This window comes from Molossus molossus, unplaced genomic scaffold (assembly GCF_014108415.1).
Source record: "Molossus molossus isolate mMolMol1 unplaced genomic scaffold, mMolMol1.p scaffold_m16_p_6, whole genome shotgun sequence".
In the NCBI taxonomy this organism is placed as follows: domain Eukaryota; kingdom Metazoa; phylum Chordata; class Mammalia; order Chiroptera; family Molossidae; genus Molossus; species Molossus molossus.
In genome coordinates, this window is record NW_023425399.1 from 96,743,538 (window position 1) to 96,766,067 (window position 22,530).

At 38.7% G+C, this 22,530-nt stretch overlaps 1 protein-coding gene across 10 annotated transcripts in view; it reads right to left on the bottom strand.

Moving 5' to 3' along the window:
* Window positions 1–18,400: 18,400 nt before the first annotated feature.
* The window catches only part of PIAS2 (protein inhibitor of activated STAT 2), a 70,513-nt gene continuing 66,383 nt past the window's right edge, over window positions 18,401–22,530 (bottom strand). For 3 of the 10 annotated variants that reach the window (XM_036244234.1, XM_036244235.1, XM_036244236.1), the window contains one exon: window positions 18,516–20,446. In XM_036244234.1, coding sequence (XP_036100127.1) covers window positions 20,267–20,446 — 180 coding nt within the window. In that variant the 3' untranslated portion in view covers window positions 18,516–20,266. Of the gene's footprint in view, window positions 18,446–18,515; window positions 20,447–22,530 lie in introns of those variants that run through there. The other 7 variants (XM_036244225.1, XM_036244226.1, XM_036244227.1 and 4 more) reach the window with 5 other exon arrangements.

Below are 22,530 nucleotides of genomic sequence, written 5' to 3' on the forward strand. Positions count from 1 at the left end.
GAATTTCTATTCAAAGTATTTAGCCCATTTAATAACTGAGTGTTTTTTTGTTTTTCTTATTCTTGGTTATATAGACACACATACATTGAAACATTTTTCTAGATATGTGTGTTTTTTTGGAAATATTTTCTCTCATTCTGTAACTCATATTTTCATTTTTTTCAAGTGTGTTTTAAAAACAGAACTTTATTTTGATGAAGCTCAATGTATCTTTTTTCTTACTGAATGTTTATGGTGTCAATCCTTGCCTAACACAGATCATAAATATATTTTCCCTGTTTTCTTCTATAAGTTTCAGTTTTAGGTATGATATTTAGGTCTATGATTCATTTTTTCTTATCCAATATTCTTTCCTCTAGAGGCAACTACTGATAGTAATTTTTCAAGATGATGAAGTTTAAAGTATGTGCTTGTGTACACTGTCTTTTAAAAAGTACTTTATTTTTCAGAGCAGTATTAGGGTCACAGCAAAAGTGAGCAGAAAGTACAGAAACTTCTTCCAATATCAACAATTCCCACTGGAACCTTCTATGAGTTTTGACAAATGTATAACATCGTATATCCCCCATTACAGTATCATACAGAGTAGTGTCACTGCCCTGGAAATCCCATGCTCTGCCTATTCATTCCCCACCCCTAACCCCTGGCAACCACTGATCTTTCTACTGTCTCCATAGTTTTGCTCTTTCCAGAATGTCATATAGTTGGAATCATACAGTATGCAGCCTTTTCAGACTGGTTTCTTTCATGTAGTAATACACATCCAAAGCTCCTTCCTGTCTTTTCATGGCTGGACAGCTCATTTCATTTTAGTGCTGAATAATATTTCTTTGTCTGAATGTACCACCGTTTCAGTATCCATTCACCTACTTAAGGACATCTTGGTTGCTTCCAAGTTTTGGCAAATCACCACTAAAGCTGCTATAAACATCCACGTGCAGGTTTTTGTGTGGACCTGCTTCCAACTCCTTTAGATTTGTAAATACCAGGGAACATGATTGCTGGATTGTATGGTAAGAGTATGTTTAATTTTGTAAGAAATCCAAAACTGTCTTGAAAGTGGCTGTACCGCCCTGGCCAGTTTGGCTCAGTGGTTAGAGCATTGGCCCATGGACCAGAGAGTCCTGGGTTCGCTTCCCGCTAAGGGCACGTACCTTGGCTGCAGTTTGTCCCTGGCCCTCGTTGGGGTCGGGTGGGTGGCAGCCAGTCGATGTGTCTCTCTCACATTGATGCTTCTCTCTCTCCCTTCCTCCCTCTCTCCTTCCTGCTCTATCTGAAGGTAAATGCAAAAATGTCCTTGGGTGAGGATAAAAAAAGAAAAGAAAGTGGCTATACCTGCAGTGAATAAGAGTTCCTGTTGCTCCACCTCCTTGGCAGCATTGAGTGTGTCTTGGATTTTGACCATTTTAATAGGTTATTTTAATTTGCAATTCCATGACACATGATGTTGAAAATCTTTTTGTATGTTTATTTGACATCTCTATATCTTCTTGGATGAGGTGTTTGTCCAGGTCTTTAGCCTATTTTTAAAAATTAGTTGTTTTCTTATTGTTGAGTTTCTAAGAATATTTTGCATATCTAGATAACAATCCTGTATCAGATGTCTTTTGCAAATATTTTCTTCCAGTCTGTCTTCTCTTTTCATGTTCTCAGCAGTGTCTTTCACAGAGCAGAGGTTTTTTATTTTAATGAAATCCAGTTAATCAGTGATTTCTTTCATGAATTATACCTTGGGTGTTGTGTGTTATAAATCATCATACCCAAGGTCATTCAGATTTTCACCTATGTTATCTTCTAGTGAATTTATAATTCATTTTGGTCTGTGTAAGGTTGTACCTATTTCTCCAAGAAATCATAAAGACCTTGAGGGAAGCATGCTTTTGTCAAAATCTCTGTTCTCCCCACAGCACCTTGCATACAGTAGATGCTCAATAAAATAATGGCTAAACAGGCCAGTTTACCCCCAGCTGAAAATGAAGCTTCCATAACCAGAGTACACCACATTGTTCTGGCCCCAGCACACATGGGCCCACAGTCCTCTCTGTACACACTCAGGTAGAGAGACAAGAGACTGCTGCAAGATGCAACACCTCCGTCTTCTTTCTGTACACCTACCCTCCTTTTCCTATGACCGTGACCCCCTCAGTGGCCTCCGTGGTTTCCTTATCTTTGTGCTCGGCAGCTATCCGAGAAAGAAAGAAAGCATTCATAAATGCTTAAAGCTTATTCACACTAATGCTTGTCAGTTTCTTTTATGTCAGGAAAGGATTTTTTCTCTTGTAACAAAGACATGAGGGGCATTAATAAGTAGATGAAGACGGTCTTAAGGGGACCCTGCTCTGAAATCACGCCACGCCTAACACTAGTTCTGAGGGAGTGTGGGGCAAGGTCTGGGTCTGCACCCCGAGAAACACGGGAGTGTGCGTGTGTGAGAGAGAGGGAACAAGCCAGCCATCAGGTAACAATCCTATTAACAGTCACTAATTAGAGTGTTTACAGAGAGGAGAAAAAATTTAATGTTAGCTGTCAATGTAAAAATAATGTTAATTGCAGTGATTTAGAAGAACTGCTTGTCATTTCTAGCAGATTAGGGCACAGTATGGTAAGTACATGAGTCAGGGATGTCCAGACCCCTCTTCAAAACCACATTTCACCTGGGCTGCGCCTCTTCACCTACTTACAAGGTTTAATTTGAGAGAAAACGTTTTACCAAAGATGAAGGAGAGAGAACAGGGCCAGGGGCAAGGGGGGAAAGAATTTGCAAACCATGGACATGAAAAATCAAGTCTAGGTTAGATAAACTTGCGACTCTGATTAAACCTTTTTCTGCAACTCTGAAAAAGCAGCACAATAAGAGGGAAATCGTTTGACCAGATACTAAAACACATTATAAAGCCTCAATCATTAGAACAGGATGGTAGTGATACTTGAATGGATAGATTACTAATGGGACAGAATAGACAGTATAAAATAGACCTCAATGTGTACAGAACTGGGCAAACAGCGAAGGTGGCTAGGACGATAAACAGCTGCTCTGAATTATGAAATGCTCGACAGGAAGACAAAGGAGAAATCTCCCGAATTATTGAAGGAGGTAGGCTCTGAATTGGGACCTTACTCTCTCCCCTTCGACCCATGATTTTGGGTCTGCCTGAGCCAAAATAAAATACAGCACTCACTATAATCGTATGTTCCTTTCTAAACCAGATAATTTGGGACAGCAGGCCAAGTTCCTGCTTCACTAAACCTCTGTCACCAAAAAGCTCTTCAAAGTCACCGCCCCCAAACTGTGCCCTCCTGCATCAGGCTCCATGTCCCTCCCACTGCAGTGCCAGCTGTTTTTGGGCAGCGGTGCTGGGTGCTGAGGATTCTCAGAGGTCAGAGGCCCGGGGAGACATTAAAGCAGAAAGCAGCCGTGTGTGTGGCTACTGCTGCGCTTGGCTCCTGGCCCCTGAATTCTGATTGGCCTGGGATGTGTCTTGGGCATCACAATTTTAAAAACTCCCCCAGTATTCCAATTTTGCAGCTAAGGATGAGAACGACCGCTTTAAATTGTATCTTTCTTTCCATTAACTTTGGTAAATCATTCCTTCATGATGCGTGAGTAAATAAGAGCATGACAAGTAAAAGTACTTTTAAGCTACGGTGCTGCCAAAATGTTTTCCGTTAGTGTCAGCAGAACCATCAGGGTGAGGACAGCAGGATGAATGTGGTCTCAGTCTCTGGGGGTGCTCACGTTTGTGCTGGGGAGCAGGGTGAGGCCTTCTGTGGCAAATGTTGATTTCAGGTTGACCTACCTCCTCTGTGTTTTTTCTAACAGCTCTACTGCTGCAAAATACATAAGTCACCGGTCTCCCCTGAGTGTTCTTATGCGAGCAGGTTTCACGAGCAAAGAAGCATCCCTGCTGCCCAGCCCGAGTCTGAGACTTGTTACCTTCTCTGCCTCCCTCTCCACAACCCTCTGTCCAGAAGACACGGGGAGTTAGTGAATGGCCATTTCTGTATCTCTGTTAAACACACTGCTTAGCTGTTTACATTGCCTTATGAGTCACCTTTAAAAAATAGTTTTTGTAGCCAACGTTGTAATATGTTGGAATTTTCTACCCTTTTTATTAGTTTAAACATGGTTTATTTTAAAACTCAAGCACTTTATTTTGATTCATTACTTCACATACCAATGTTTTTATAGTTTTATCATAATAGACTTTAGTACCAATACTCTCTTTACCCATTAACTACAAATAAACTAGCCCAATTATACACTGAATTTTGTAAGTTTCTATCTTGCTTACTAAATACCTGTGGTTTAAAAAAAACTACACATGCTAAATGAAGACTTCAGATTTAAATTTTATAAAATCCATTCTCCTAGTAATAAACGTTCCCCGATTTTTCACTTTATCAGTTGTCCCTCAATGTTCCCTATGATCCTAAGTGGCCCTGGGTCATGGCTAAAGCTGAAGATTTGGGTTGTGGGGGGAGGGGCCTCAAGGAGAAAGGAGGAACAGGCCTGCTATGGCCTTGTTTATGTCCCCCCCAAAATGCATATGTTGACACCTAAATCCCCAGTAATGGTATTGGGAGGTGGGGTCCTTGGGAAGTGATTAAGTCATGAGGGTGCAGCCCCCATGAATGGAATCAGAGCTCCCTCTTTTCACCGCAAGGACAGAATGAGAAGTCAGCAGTCTGCAGTCCGAAAGCTGGTCATCCCCAGGACCCACCATGCTGGCACCTGATCTCTGAGGTCCAGCCTCCAGAACTGAGAAGAACGTTTCTGTTGTTTGTAAGCCGCCGTCTGTGGTACTTGGTTACACCAGCCCGCACTACTGAGACACCTTCAGAGACCTCTTAGGGCCCAGGGGTCAGTTTTGAGATTGCGTCTGTGTTCCTTACTTGTGCAGCTTTATATTTTATTCTCCCGAACAGGACCAAACAACCTGCTCAGCAGGGACCAGTGCAGTTCCTTCCCAGGTGCTCCCATTAAAACTCGGCACTGTCCTGGGTCCAGGGTAGGCTATCAGTGAATGACTCTTAACTCAGGAGTCTTTACCATGAAGCTGAAGAAGCTTAAGCTCCAGGGCCCCTTTAAGGGCCACACAAGGGCCCTAGTAATCTGTTCCCCTGGCTGTATGTATTTGTAAAATTTGCAGATAATGCAACATATGCAATTATAAAAGCACATGATTTTTTAAAATCGGGACAATGAAACACTGAATGTATAAGAATTCCTGGGGTTTGCAAGTACAAATCTGTAGTTTATACTAAAAACAGTGGGGACATCTGTTGGTGAACTTGCATGCTTCATGCATCCCAGCTCTCAGCAGTAACAGCATTCTGATCAACTTCTCCAGAAAACTGAATTAGCTCTCTGTTCTCTCCATAGGAAACATTACAAAATAGTGAAGAGCATGTGATAAATATATGAAATGGAAGAAATAGGTCATTTAATCTTCTATAAAATGGTGTTCCATTTGATTTTCTGGCATATGAAGGTCAATTTGCTAAGGGGAGGGTGATGGCTGTATCAGGTTAATATTATATTAACACAGTTTGCAGTTAGTTAAGCTAAATGCATAGAGATATAATCCCACTGATGGTAAACATGTCAATACTCTCACAGTTTCAATTATGATGAGTTTGTTTTTCAAAAAGATTATTATTAAAGGTAGCATTTTTTTCAGGTGAAAAAACAAGATGTAAAAAGTTATCACTCGAACAATCACATTTTCTAACATTGTTAGGAATGTGAATGTTTTTGAGGACAATGGTCTCAGTGAAATAAAATTAGAATGCCACTATTGCCTCCCCTCCCCCCATTAAGAAAATGCCTTTAAGGAACTAATCATATCGCTAGGGTTTTATTATTATTATTATTATTGTTTTTACTTAAGACACAGATGGGATGCTTCTGAGTTGAGTCATCACTTGATGACATAAAAGGATGAACTCTGAGGAAAGGGCAGACGGGAGAAAAGGCTCGTGGGCTCTCACATCCTGGGCAAGAGGAGGTCCAAGCAGCGAGGAGAAGAGTGTGGACCAGGGAAGCTGGGATAAGCCAAGATCAACGCTGCCCAATTTGGCCCCTACGTAGCTCCCCTGGGGAAAGGCAGTGGTCCTTTCTTCACTTCTCATCTTATTCACTTAAAAGTATTCCACATGTCCAGGAAATAAAGCTATAAATAGTGTTTGGGAAGAAAATTGACATTAAATATTATTATTGGAAATAAAATCTGCTGCTTCTGCTTCAGACAAAGGTGGAATAACAGGAGTCAGATTTACTCTTTTACCTGAAACAATGAACAAAGCATATGAAAGAATCGTTCTCAAGACATTGCACATTTGGCAGTGAAGGAAGCCATCCCAGAGAAATGGGAAAACAAAGCAGACGAGCCATATGATTGACCCATCTTTTCCTTCTCCAGAGATTTTCAGGCCACAGGGCAAGGAGTGGGAATGGGGGAGGAGGCCAACAGTCTCCTTCAAAAGTTGGAGAGAGTCCAGTCCAACATGAAAGGAGCTTGGAAGCTGTCATTCCCACCCTAAAAAACAAAACAAAACAAAACAAAAACTAAACAAACTGAAAACAACTCTTCTTAGATCCAGCAGATAATTAATAACACAGTGCAAGCCACTGCCCCAAATATTGGAGAGATGAACAGGCAGATACAGCTAACCAGAATAGAAGCGCAAGAGCAGAAACCTTTGAAGGAACCAGGGCTGGGTTCTTTTACCAAGTGTATCGTGTCTGGCTTTTAACAAAACACTACAAGGCATACTAAATCACAAAAACCAGTTTGAGGAGATAGAGTAAGCATCAGAACAAGCAAGACTTTATATACAGCAGAAATCCTGAAATTATCAGACTGAGATTTAAAACAACTATCATTAATGAGGTAAGGGTTCTAATGAAAAAAAAAAAAAAAGCGGACAGTGGGAAATATAAGCAGAAAGAGTAAAAACTGTAAGAAAGATGCCTGGCTGGTGTGGCTCAGTGGATTGAGCATCAGTCCCATGGACTGGGAGGACCCAGTTTGATTCTGATCTGGGCACATACCCGGGTTGTGGGCTCGATTCCCAGTGGAGGGGGAGCATTCAAGAGGCAGCCAATTGATGTTTCTCTCCCACACTGATATTTCTATCTCTGGCTCCCTTCTTCTCTCTCTAAAAAAATCAATAAAAACGTATTTTAAAAAAACTGTAAGAAAGAATTGGGAAGAAATGCTAGAAATAAAAAACACTGTCACAAAAGTGAACAGTGCCTTTTATGGGCTCGTCAATGGACTAGACATGGTTGAAGAAAGGATCAGTGAACTTGAACAAATGTCAATAAAAAACTTAAAATTTAAAATGCAAAGAGAAAAAAAATGAAAGAAAAAAACCCCCACAGAATATTTAAGAACTGTAGGGTAGTTGTTACAAAAAGTATAATATACATATAATGGGAATACCAGAGGGTGAAGAAAAAGAGACAGGAACAAAAGAAATATTTTAAACAATAATCACAAAGAATTTCCTAAAATTAATCACAGATACCAAACTACGGATCTGGGAAGCTCTGAGAACAATACTAAGTAGGATAAACACTAAAAATATCCACACCTAGGCAAATCATATTTAAATTTTAAAAATCAAAGACAAAGAGAAAATCTTGCAAGAAACCCAAAGATTAAAAAAAAATTATCTATAAAGGAGCCAAGATAAGCATTACATTGGACTTCTCTTTGGAAACTATGTAAGCAAAAAAAGAGTAGAGTGAAATATTTAAAGTGTTGTAAAAAGCAAACAAACCACCAACCTCGAATTCTGTATCTAGCAGTTATCCTTCAAAAATGAAAAAGAAATAAAAACTTTCTCAACCACAGAAAGATAAAGGGAATTGAAAACAGACCTACCCAGCAAGAAATGTTAAAAAAAAAAATCTTCAGAAAAAAGGAAAATGTTGTATGTCAGGAACTTGAATCTGCATAAAGAAAGGAAGAGCATTAGAGAAGGAATACATGAAAGTAGCATAAAATACTTTGTATTTCCTATTCTAATTTGAACAGTTTGTTCAAAATAATAGCAGCAACAAAATATTCAGAGTTATAGCTATGGGTAAGTTAAACAAATAACAGCAATATCATAAGAGGAGGGAGGAGTTGGGAATACTCCGTTACCAGATGCAGTGGTACCGTGTTATTTGAAAGAGGACATGGGATTAGTTGTATATGTATAGTACAAAGTTAAGGGCAACCACTAATAAAGTTTTTTAAAAGTATAACTGATATGCTGAGAAGAAAAAAAAAAGAAATAATATACAGTGCTCCATTAAAACTAGAGAAGGCAGAATAAAAGTAAAGAAAAACAAAGAACACAGGCAACAAACAGAAAATAGGAAAAAATATGGTATGTATTAACCTACCTATATCAATAATCACTTAAAATGTCAATGGTATAAATGTACCAATTAAAAGATGACAACTTGTCAGAGTGGATAAAATACAACAGGGTCAAACTATATGTTGTCTACAAGAACCCCGCTTTAAATATAAAGACACAAATAATGGAAAGGAGTGAAGAAAGATGCTAACACTAATCAAAGAAAGTTGGAATCACCATATTAGTTTCAGACAAAGCAAGAAAAATTATCAGGGATAAGAGGGACATGATTAAGGAGTCAATTCCAAGAAGACATAACAATCCTTAAGGTATATGCACCTAACAACAGTAACTCAAAATACTTGAGGCAAAACCTGATAGAATTCCAAGGAGAACTAGATACATCCACCATACAGTTGAAGATTTCAACACTTCTCTGTCGGTAATGGACAGATTCAGCGGGTACAAAATCATAGGACATAATGGAACTGTATAGCATCATCAACTGGATCTAACTGGCATCTACTGAATACTTCATCCTACAACAGCAGAACACACATTCTTCTCAAGCTTAGACAGAACATTAATCAAGATAGATCACATACTTGGAGATTAAACAACACACTTTGAAATAATGAGTCAGAAGTTTCAATGGAAAATTTTAATTTTTAACTAAATTAAAATTAATACAACTTGCAAAATTTGTGGGATGTAGCAAGAAGCAATGCTTTAAAACAGTGATTTTCAACCAGTATGCCACAAGAATTTTTAAAACATGCAATACCTATTTACTCAGGGCACTGACCTCTTTTCCCTTAGATTGTCAAATTAAAAAATGACAACAACCCTGGCCAGTATAGCTCAGAGGTAAGAGCATCACCCAAGGACCAAAGAGTCCCAGGTTCAATTCCGGCCAAGGGTACATACATACCTTGGTTGTGGTTTGTACCTGGCCCCAGTTGGGGCTGTGTGGGTGGCAACCAATCAATGTGTCTCTCTCACATCAATGTTTCTCTCTCTCTCTTTCTCTCTCCCTCCAGCTCTATCTGGAGATTAATGTAAAAATATCCTTGGGTGAGGATTAAAAAAAAATAAAAAATAACAACAGCCAACACAACAAGAGCCATCCAGTGTGAATGGATCAAAATTATACTGATTTTTTTTTCAGATCAGCAAAAAATATTTTTTTGGTGTACTGCAGAATTTTAGTAATTAGTTTCTGTGTGCCACGAGATGAAAAAGGTTGAAAATCACTGGTTTAGAGGAAATTTTACCATTGAATGCATGTATCAGAAAAGAGCTGAAATCAATAATATAAGCTTTCACTTTAGGAAACTAGAAAAAGGAGAAATTAAATCCAAAGTACACAAAAGAAACTAATAAAAATTATACTTGTACACAAATGCTCATAGAAGTGTTATTCACAATAGCCAAAAGATGGAAACTGTCCAGATGTCTATCAACAGATTGATAAACAAAGTGTGTTATATGCATACAAGGGCATATTATTTGGTCACAGAAAGGAATAAAGTACTTTTGTCCCACCCTGTTTGTATGTAAGTTAGATCCATTAAAAAGGAAAGGGAATGAAGTACTGATATTTGCTACAATGTGAATGAACCTTAAAAACATTAGGCTAACTTAAAGAAGCCAGTCACAAGTGGCCACATATTCTGTGTCCAGAATAGGCAAATATATAGACAGAAAGTAGATTAGTGGTTGTCTGGTTCTGGGGGTGTGACATATGGGGAAACTGGGGGTGGGTGATTACTAATGGATACGGTCTCTTTTGGGGGTAAGGATAATGTTCTAAAGTTGATTGTATGATGGTTGCACAACTCTATACTAGAAACCAACAAATTGTATACACTGTATGAGCAAACTTTATGGTATGTGTTATGGGTTGAATGTTGTCCCCTACACAAACAGGTATGTTGAAGTCCTAACCCTCAGTACCTCACAATGTGGCTTTATTTGGAGATAGGGTCTTTTAAAAAGGTAATCAAATTAAAATGAGGTCATTAAGGTGGGCTTTAATCTAGTTTGACTAGTGTCCTTACAAAAAGGGGAAATTTGAACACAGACACACATACAGAGATGACAATGTGAAAAGACACAGGGTGAAGATGACCATCTTTAAGCCAAAGAGAGACAGACCAGGAACAGATATTTCCCTTAGAGCCCTTAGAAGGAACACACTCTGCTGTTATCTTGACTTCAGACTTGCATCCTCCAAATCATGAGAAAACACATTTCTGTTGTTAAGTCAATATGTGGGACTTATTTTACAGCAGCCTAGCAAACTAAAACAATATATAAATTATATCTCACCTTGGCCGGTTTGGCTCAGCAGTGTTGGCCTGCAGACCAAAGAGTCCTGGGTTCAATTCTGAGTTCAATACCTCGGTTGCAGCTCGGTCCCCAGCCCTGGTTGGGTTGTGCGGGAGGCAACCAGTCAATGTGTCTCTCTCACATTGATGTCTCTCCTCTCTCTCTCTCAACCTCTCTCTCCCTCCCAGTCTATCTGAAGATAAATGGAAAAATATCCTCAGGTGAGGATTAAAAAAGAAAATTATATCTCAGTGAAGGTACCACCAGAGAAATGAGAGAAAAGGAGTTCCTAACGAAATCAGAAAAAGTAGTATTGTCACAAAAACCAGGAAATGGAAGGGAGTGTGTCAAATGCAGATTTTCAAGTTAGTAAAAGTCAAGTCCACGGAACTTGACAATTATGTGCACATTTTTATTTCAGCAAGAATAATTTCAGGGGTGTGATTCCATCATGTCAACTTGTCAGCATCCCTGAGATGTTATTTCTGTCATTCATCTGGTGCACCAACTTGACAAAATCTCAATCCTGAATAAAGAGGCTTTAACATTGAGCATTGCTGAAAAAAAGTCCCCCAGACAAATAGATGCCATTGTAAGTCTATGGTGTCCAACTCACTGCTGTCACCTTCAAGTCCATTCTCCTTCCCATTTTCTAGGACCACTATTTCAAACTATCTTTGCTGTCTTTGTACCTCCATCCTCACCCCCTCCTCACTTTTGGAACTGGCCACATCACTTGGTTCTCAGACATGAAAGCAAAACCATTAGATGAAAACTTTCAACTCTTGCCACACAAATGACGCACAAGCCTGTGTTTATACCTATCCCTTCATCTGCCTCTGATATGTATACCAACTTCCTCCTTCTGTTCAGGAACCTAATGTAGAGGTGATCTCAGCCAAGCCCTCATACCCCCTGCATTTTCACCTCTCCCACAGATTCCACCCCACTATCCAATTAGCATTTTAACATGATGCTCAAGGTGGCCCCGTCCTTAATTCTCCGAACCACAGTTCCATTTCTACAGCCTAACCCTTCATCACAGCCAGTCCTTGAGTTGTCCGTATCTGCCCACTCCATCACTCTGCAGTCCTCATCTCACTGCAACCTGGATGTAACCTTCATCACTCCACCGAAACTGTTCTTGAGGAAATTATTAGATATGGCCTGGTTGGGAAAGCCAAAAGATCATCCAGATTACCATAGTTCTTAAATTCAAAATACTCCTCTCCTACACTTTAATGGGCTACATCTTTACAATTACTGGGAGTAAAAGCAATGGGTCATAGTTTAATTTGTTTACATAAAGATGTCATAATCACTCAGGTAGTTTAAAAAAAAAAAAAAGTGTTTCTTCAGCCCTGGTCAGTTTAGCTCAGCAGTTGAGCGTCGGCCTGCGGGCCAGAGTCCCAGGTTCGGTTCCTGCTAGGGGCACGTACCACACACACACACACAAAGGTGTTTCAATATACTATAAAAGTTTTTAAAATGTTGTAAACATACTGATATGTAATTTTATCAAAAGCTTTTAACTTCTTTGACCACTCTCTTCCTGAAACTATTCTTCTGGCCACTGTGATAGCACTCCTGATCTCTGATACCACACCCTTTCTCAATTGCTCCTTCTGTCTTGTGGTTGTGTTCATTTCCCAGCGCTCCTCATTTCTTCCTCTCCGACGTCTCCGGATGACCTGCTACACTTTCATGGTTTCGGTACCACCCATGTGTTGTAGGACAAGCCTGTAGCTCATCTAATAGCATGTGGGCATGACTTCCAGAAACATCAGGTTAACTGATTCTCATTCCAGTTCCAAAGTACTGAGTCCAGTAATGACTTGGGTCACGGTAGCCTTGAGACTGATTGATAAAAGCAAATGTTTACACAGATAGCTGTATTGTGTCTCAGTGTAGCATACCTGATCTAGACAAGTGGTCCTTGGTAGACAGAGATTACCTGAAGAATTCCCCAGCCATATATATATATATTTGGCTGGGTTTAAAAGGGGTCACTGATGCCTGGCAGGTGTGGCTCAGTGGATTGAGCATCCTCCCATAGACTGAGAGGTCCTGGTTCAATTCCTGGTCAAGGCACGTGCCTGGGTTGTGGGCTTGATCCCCAGTAGGGGGCGTGAGAAAGGCAGTAGATTGATATTTCTCTCTCCCTCTCTCTAAGATATCAATAAAAACATATATATATATATTTTATCCTCACCTGAGGACACCTTTGCATTTCTCTTCAGATAGAGCAGGAGGGAGAGAGGGGGAAGAGAGAAAGAAAAACATCAATGTGAGAGAGACACATTGAGTGGTTGCCATCCACACGACCCCAACCAGGGCCAGGGACAAACTGCAACTGAGGTACATGCCCTTAGTGGGAACTGAACCCAGGACTCTTTGGTCTGCAGGCCAACGCTCTAACCGCTGAGCCAAACTGGCCAGGGCTAAAAATGTATTTTAATAAAAAAAAAAAAAAAAATGGGGCACTGAGGATTTCAGGTTTAATACAACACTACTCACACATCAGCCCCACTGTGTGCACTGCTCTACCAATTCCCCATTCTCAGCCCTTGCCCCTGTAAGATTGTGGAGTCTAGGTCAGTGCACTGACGTCTTCCCAATTCCCCAGCACCTTTCACCACTATCATCTGCCCCAAATATGTACTTCCTCTTGTTTTTCTCTCTTGGTGAACGACTGCTACTCAGGTATTAAGTGATTTCCACAGACGGCATTAAGTCAAATACAGTTACCCACCATTTTTTCATTCACAGATATTTATTGAGCACCTACTATGCACCACACCATGTCAGGCTCTGAGATGCAAGTGAAATAAGATAACACCCCTGCCCTCATGGAGCTTACAATCTAGTAGGGGAAACATAGAACACAATGAACCAATACATAAATACAGGCTGTAATAAGTGCCATATCGGATATAAACAGAGTGGTGTGACAAGGATAGTTAACGCCTACTTTTTAGACAGAATTATCAGGAAAGGCCCCTCTTGTGGTTAAAAGCTGGGTTTGAAGCCTGGCTCCCCACTTACAAGCTGCTTGACCTTAGGCAAGTAACTTATCTGCAGATTCTGTTTCCACATTTATAAAATGGAGATAATCATATCAAACACAGCAAACGCTCACTACTGTTAATGACTGAGAACTCTCCTGTGACTTCTCAATGCTTTACAAGGCCCTTCATTTCTTACATACTTCTCTTAATATTCCTGAGCAAATCTCCAGCCACTGTGAACATTTTCAGTCCTCTCTTTACTTAACAAACTTCAAATCAACGCTCCTGTTCCTTCTCGTATGTTACTTCCAGGAAATTAGCTGCCTCATCGATGTGCTATTGTATCAGCCTCCACATAGGCTTTTACTGTTGCACCTTACTCTCCCTACGTCATTCATCTGCATATTCTACTGCAGGACAACTTTGGTGACAGTAGGTACCTATCCATCTTGTGTTCCAAGTGCCTGATACAATGCCTGGCACATAAAAGATCTCAAAAACTTGACTGAGACTTTTAAGTCAAAAGCTGTAGACGTGAAAGACATGGAGGAAAGGGGGAAGTCTGATGGAGGAAAAGTGCTGAAGATGACAGAAGAGTCAAAGGCCTACATCATCCTCTGAAACGAAATAAGGATGAAGGTGGACATGGAGAGAAATCATGCTGAAGTACTGTTTCTTCTGATGGAGTGCTGTGTGTAATAATTGATGAGAATGGGCAAAAGAGCCATGCAATGCCAAGGCAAAAAACAGATAAGTGACTCCGAGGGAGGGGTGTGAGGAAATGTTCAAGGCTGTGATGATGAAAGAGATGTCTAAGTTGGACAAGAAGTAAAGAGAGAACAAGGGCGGTAGGGAGTTTCAGTGAAGAAAAGGTTGGAGGTTAGATAATCAAAAATCTCACAGGCTAAACTATTGGGTGGACCACCCATAAGAACAAAGATGCTGAGAATACCACGAGCCAGGAGGTGAAGCCTTCAGCAAGTCAAAGGTCGTGCTCAGTCTTGGTACGAGCGGCTAACGTATAAGCTCTTAGCATAGACTGCACTGGGGCAGATTTTTGTCAGAGGCTTTGGGAGAAATTTATAAATTAGGATAGAAAGGGCAGCAATGACCACCTCTTGAGATATGTGGAATGTGAACACTGGTGGCACTTCAGGTGACAACCACATTTGTTAGGGCAAGGCAGGGAAGAGAAAAATAAAAAGGTTGAGATGCAGCTGAGCATGGCATAACAGAGGATGGGTAGTCGATTGGGAGTGACTAGAATACACACAGAATGAAGACAAGAGAAGGTGAAATGAAGGAAAAGGGAAATTTGCACTTCTTAAAGACTGCAGCAAAATGCTTTTCATTGACGCTTTCTTTCTGAAATCTCATGGTTAATATCAAATTCACAGTTGTCTCCCTCAGACTAACGTCCTCCTGTCTCCGTAAGTAGCACCATCATCCTGATTGCTCAGGCTTGAGAAACGGACTCAGCCCTTACTCCTGTATCCATTCACATGGAATCTTAAGTATTCCTTGAAATGGCTCAAGTATCCACTCCCTTATTCCTGTGGCCATGTCTGAAATCGGTTCTCATAATTTATGTCTAGATTCTCATATCAGGCTCCTAAATAGCTTACCTAACTAATACCACTTCAGTTCTGTCAGAGGGCTTTGGGGTTCGGTCTATTTCAGACTCCCAGGTCCACTGCAAAACTTACCTAAATATGTTTCATTTGTAAAATGGGGACAATACCATTTTCCTTCGAAGTGCTATAGCAAGGAATGAGACATTTTTATAAATTCTTGATTTTTTATTACTTATTAGCCCTTTGAAGTCTGGGATGAGATCATTTACACTACTGCATTTCATATACACTTACAAAACATACTGAATAAAAACCTGAATAGTTTATTGAAGGCTAAATTAAAAGGATACTCTAACACATTACTTGTCTTCATTTAAAAGAGTTAAGCTTTGAGAATTCAAAATACGCTTTAAAAGCCACTCAGAAATTTAAAAAGCAGTTGGGAAATAATCAGTGCGGTAGCCAATCAAGAAACTAACACACCGTAAACACCTGAAGATAGCAATCTGTTTTTCATTCCCCACAGCTGCCCTTACAACACCAAGATCTGACTGGAAACAGTCGACAAAGTGAAACAAATAAGCAAAGCCTGGCCCAGCTGCTGTTTTAGCCTTACCACATTTCCAGTTTGGGTTGGACTGCCCTTGGCTCAGGAGATCCTACTGGCTTTGGGGAGCTCAGAAAGGCCAAAAGGAGCCTACAGGAAGAGGAAAAAAGAGAGCTGGCTACTAAGGGCTGGCCCTAGGCACAAATGATTTTTTTTTAAGTGTCAATAGTTTCTAAGACTGAAAAATGTAGCTTAGCAATGGGCTACTTCACAGTGCAAATAAAACTATGTGAAATATCACTGGGAGAGCTACACACAGGTGTTTCTGGAACATGTCAGATATATTTGATACTGAGACAGCCCAGGAAAATCTCTGCCATTCACCTCCAAATGTTAGTCTAGCTCACCGCAATTTTAGGGTCAGAGGGCAGAGGGTCTTAGTTCAGATACCTGCTTAGAGAAGAAAAGTGCATGTTCTTGGAAAATACAGTCAGACAGCTCTTCTCATACCACATGGTTCAGGTATAAATTAAAATTAGTATATCTACTTGCAAAAATGACATGAAGGAAAAACCAAAAGTGTTCATATCCTTGACCCAGAAATTCACCTCTAGGGATTTTTCCTAAGGAACATGCATGCACAGACACTCAACATTATGAGATACACTCTAAAATATCCAATGGGGAAAAGTGATATGGATCATGGCATAGCCATACAAAGTAATATCACGCAATTAATAAAGGTTGACATGGTTTTTAACATGAAAAAAAGTCTTCAGATTGAGAAAAAGACAAAGATACAAATTGTACTGAGAATGAATAAAACTATGTAAAAACAAGTACAAAGTAGCAAAGAGACTGGCAAATATGCAAAGATACTAAAGTGTCCCTCTCCCTGTAATGGCATTATAGGCTGTTATTATTTTTCTTTATACTTTTCTCTGTTGTCTAACTTTTCCACAATATAGATGTATTACTGACATAAACAAACAAAAACATTATTGAATCAGGAAAGCATTAAAGAAGAATGGGCATTTTTATACAGCTTTATTTGTTTCTGCTAGGAACTAGCGTGGTTCCTAGCAACAACAAAAAAGTTTACAAACCAGTCATTTGACAGTAGCATTGACTCTTAAAAAAGCAGAGACATTCTTAGTCTTTTCCACTATTTTCACCATGTTCATGTAAAACTATAGCAAAAAAATGGTGAATCGGAATCAGATCGAATCTGTCAATCATCCATCTCAATGCCAACTCCAACCTCCTGCCATATGGATCAAGGGCCACTGAATACAATGTCAAACCCAAGTTCAAAGGGCACACTGCTCTACATTTTTCAAGGTGAAAAAATTTAGGAAAATAAAACTGTTTACAAAAAAAAGAAAACAAAACAGAACAGTTGAATTCTTTTTAAAAATTCAGTTGGGGGCTAGAGAGAAATGAAGAGCATAACTAAGAATTACACCAATGCTCTGTAAAATTCAACTTTAGTTAAAAAGAAAAAATATAAAAACTAATAAAGACTTTATTGGCAGAAGAAAAAAACAACTGGTCACTAAATCATGAGTGTCCTGGATTGATCTGAAGGCAGAATGTCTGAGAGGTCTGAATCTCCAAGTCAGAACAGTGTCTGTGAAACACTTCACCTAAAATGCAACACCTTACCTTTCTTCAAATTCCTTAAGATTCCACTGTACAAAAAGTAGTTTTACACCAAGAGTTATGGGTCAACTTATTTTATACTCACAATCTCTCATCATGATATTTTCATTCTAGCTTTCCTGAAACGCACTAGATAAATGGCACATAACCTAAATTTACCTCTGCTGTTTCATTAGGCCTTTATAGCTGTCCTAGGGCAGATGCCAGGTATTTACAACTTCTGAGTAGAAATGGAAGTAAAATCCTAAAGTAGCTCATCTATGGGTCAGAAAGTTAGTGAATGTAAGCAGACCGTAGATGTGAACCCATATTCAGCACCAATTACACTGCCAGGAGTTACCAAACCAAGAAAAATCCTTAACATTTCTATGGGAATAAAGACAAGAAGCAGGTTGGCAGGTGTTTGTAAGAGACCAGTAACTGTAGATCTTTTCCTTAAACAAGGTACTCCACATAATCACCGGTTGGCTGACGTCCAGGCAACAGGAAGACGACCTCCTCTAAAACTGCATTATACTTGATTAAACAAAAAATCTGAGCTAGTAGAATCGACTGCTAAAACATCAGGGTCTTGGTAAAAAATATTTAGTGACCACACTGAAAAAAAGATAATGGCTTAATAACCATGCTGTTGTCATGAGGCCAAAGGCATAAAGAAAAGTGCTCACCTTCAAAGATACATACACAAAAGCCCAATTCTAAGATTATAAACTTAATAGTGATTTTTCAAAATGTTAAGTCACCTGCATAATAAATTAAAAATGTATATGTAATTTCAGTGGAAAGATCCAAAAAGGTACACCAAAACTGTTCAGATAAAATATCGAAAAGGAAACAAATCACAATTATAAAAACAGAGAGGTATCCATTTCAAGAACCAAGTCAATATACTAACTTCTATTAATATTTTCATTTACCTTATAAAACTCTGTTGGCTAAATTGGGGAGGAGGAGTCTCTGAGAATCTAAAGGGTAACAAAATGATAACAAATATACATAATTTCTTTATTAACAAATTATATCACACAAATCAAGTTACTTGTTCTATCTGATTACAGAGTTCACAGAAATTGCATCTGTATTTAAAGCAGCAACATAAAATTTTACTATGAAGAAATTCTGTATCTGGACCAAAGGACTGTAACATGGATTGGAAATCTAATGACAAGACAGAACTGGCAACTATGGTGCAACTACGGCAAGTTTATTTTCCACGGTTTTAATAAGCAGCTCTCCAAAAAGGGGTTATACATTAAGGGGATGATGTAGCCAAAGAAGGGATGATACAGAAAATCACATGATCTTAAATCAGTACAAAAAAGACCATGAAAACTTGAGGTGTAAAAACCAAGCACTAACAAGTCAGCTAGCTCCCTGGAGTTGCACCAACCCTGAAGTAATGCGTCCCTGTTCTAACTGACATTGGTACTCTTTACCCGGGCACTTCAGCTTGAGAATCATTTTACAAAAAGGATTTTATCTTTAAAATAGAGATAGCTAAACATTGGGAAAGTACTAACTCCTTGAGAACTAGAAAATTATTTAGGACGCCAAATGAAACAAAAGAAAATACAGTGGTTTTTAAAGTGGGGTTCAGGCCTATCCTAACCTCTTCCTTCTTTAAATTCAAACATTTCTAATTCTGTTTTGTCTTTTGTGGTTTCAGGAAAGATTTCTCTTTTAAAAAAAGAAAAAGGAAATCTGATGCCATTCTTCTCTCTCGCTATTTGGGTTTTCTTTAAATTCAGAGATCTAAAATATATTTGCTTGGTTAGTGTTACTAAAATCTGAAAAGTTTCAACAAAGATTTGCATATTATTCTATAAAGTAAACGAGCAAAAGAAGTCCTTAGGAACAAATTAAACTTTGCTATTCCCACCTCTCCTAAATCTGTTCTTCCATTGCCTCCAAGCTCTCGATATTCCTGGACAGTATGAACAAAATTCTAATAAACATTCCAGCCACCTTACTCCAAAAACATTTCTTTCAATGGCTGCATAGAATTTCTTTTTTGAGAAGGCAAGCCCCAAATTTATAGCAATCTCTAGAATGAGAATGTTCAATTGACAAAAATAACACACATTATGTCAGGGTAGAATCTGCGTAGTGTTCTTCAACATACTCGGTAATAAAGAGCAGCCAGATCCTAAAATTTCTCTGCATTCAGTAGCAAACAATATCAACGTGTAAATGACAACTAGGGAAAAATGCATAACACAAAGGCCATTTTTCTTTGATGGAATCAGGAAGAAAAGTGGAACCCAAGCTTTGGCCACTTATCAAGACTTCATCAGTTCAACAAAATAGAACAAATCTCCGTGGAAATGACTCATTTTGGCAAACGTAACTTCTTTCCGTATATTTTTCCTTCACATCAGGTTAAACAAAAGTCATTTTAGAATCATTTATTACATCTTTTTAATTAGAAAAAAGTTTACTTGAACATTTACATGATTTTATTGCTGTTTATTAAAACAAACAAAAAAAATGTTTAACTGATTTGTAGAATCCATCCAGTTAACATGAAATTGAAATCCGTCTCCCAGGAAGATAGTTAATGGCTGAACACATCTGATGCTCAGAGTACAGCACAAGTAAGAAAAATCCTGTGTGTCATCTGGTTCTTGCTGCAGTCATGTGTGTTCATCTCTCAGAAAGCAAAAGAATCCATTTGACGTTTCAATAAATATCAAAGTAATTGTTACCAAAAAAATAGCTTCCATGGACCAGAGATCCAAGAAAGTGCAGTTTTGATGAATGATTCCTAGAATCGAGTGAGTCCTCCTTTAGTCCAATGAGATGATGTCAGGAATGTTACTTCCACTGCTGGTTATGACCCCTGTCTCACTCCTGCTGCTGGATGAACTAACATGAGTACTGCTTTCATGGGGGCTGGTGGTGGTGACAGACGTACTGCTTGCTGTTAAGGGTGAGGTGAGACTATCCAAAAACATAGGAGGACAGTACTGCTTGAAACAAACAATGATGCCGATGAGGAAGAGGCTACATTGATTTTAAATAGAGACTAGAAATTGTTAGATATGCACAAGTGAGAGCCACATATTTAAATCCCAAGGGGATTTAAAACTTTCTCAAAACTTCACATCTTTGGATGGAAGGTGGCATGAATTTAACTATATTACATTATTTAGTGAATGTAGCATATTCTTGATTCTCTCAAAACTTGCAGAATTTGTTTGTTGACCAAATATATAGGTACAATTACAAAAATGTCAACAATATTTAATAGGAAATATGAGCCCCACAATCACAACTCATAATTAACCTCAAAAAGATTGTTTGCTAAATGTACTTACACCAAGTTTAAAATCACATTGCAAAAGGCTAGTAAATACTTATTAAGCAAAAATGCTAAGGCAATATTCAAGAATTCTTTCAAAATTTAGTATCAGACCGTTTAGGAATAATGTTAAGATTGATCAGCTAAAGAGTGGCATTTGACTCCTTTGTACATACATGTAACAATACCTGTGTAATTGCAAAGACAGCAGTCATTCTAACATAGAGACAACATGGTAGCTAACTACCACGTGATACTCAGAACAGAGAAGCATCTCACATAATCACAAAATTTTAGAATAAATCTTGTGTGTGTGTCTGGTATGTGCCTCTAGCAGGAACAGAACCCAGGACTCTCTGGTCCAAAGGCCGACGCTCAACCGCTGAGCCAAACTGGCCAGGGCTGGAATAAATCTTAAAGGAGAGCTAATCTAATCTTCCTTGTATCGTTTCCTTGACACCTCTCTCCAAGAGTTCCTATTTTGTTTCTTTACCAGCTTTGTTGCTCATTTCTAAACAAAGTCAAGCCTGAGTTTAATACTCTAGTACTGACCAAGAAGGGGAGAGAGACAAGAGCTAAAAGTGTTATTTTATATCAACGCAGAGTATTTTATGTGAGAAATAACTGCACTGAATTTAGTAAAATAAGAGGTCCAGTATATACAAGAGATGTCGGAAGTTTATCTTCAGACTGTATGTATGCAAGATCAGTAAGGATGTTTGATCAATCTTTATTCTATAGTCAGCTATCATTAGAGGTACTAAGTTACAGAAGAGGATTTAAAAACTGAAGTTGTTGAGATTACATGATCTTCAAAATGATAACGTGAACTGACAGCTTCAGGTTTGAGCTGCTAGTCAGTGAAAGAACAACTAAAATTCAGCTGCTTTCAAAAAAGTAATTTAACGTTTCAGATGGATAACCGTCTTGGATCATCATCAATAAAAGGAATGTCATGCATGACAAGACTCAAGGGATACTGGTTAAGGTTAAAGGGGAAAAGGAATAGTTCTTAAAGAGTTCTAAAGAAAGTTACACTTTCAGGTATTAAAATTCTTTAAGAGCAAATCAATTTACTACTTTCCACTAAAATTGGGTAAAGAATCTGTAAAAAAGGCCTGAAATTTACATTTTATTTCGCCTACCTCTCAGGCAGTTTTTGACTGCATAGTAGTAAAGAGACTCTTCTTCATTTATAAAATAAATGCTAGATACTACAGTTCTGCTATCAATAGGCTCGATGCCTTGAATTATTATACTCAGGTTGCAACCATTTACCTCTAACTGTATCCTTTGTGTGTAATCAAAACATATCTACACAAGAAAACGGCAATATGGAGGCAAAGTAAAATAAAACTAAGGATTCTAAGGAAAACTGAGGCACAACCTCATTCTTCTATTGCCTTATCAAATAAGTTAGCCTGACACTAAACAGCACTATGACATCAGAATCCTCTAGGTTCCAAGGTAATTTTTTTAATAAAGGATGGTTCACATTGAAAAAATATTTTAAGCCTAAAGAATCCATTTCCTAGAAAAACATGGATATACTTTTGCTATAGGTAGAATCTACAGATGACACAAAGTCAATTCAGGGTGAGAAGAAATTCTACATTCTGCACACATTACCTTGGGGCTAAATTTCCATTGTTTGTGTGATCAGATACAAACAGGAGGCATAAAAGACTTGCAGTTAGCTGATACTGAGCAGCCTATGAAGCAGTGGTCCATGTTCTTCCTCTATTCCCT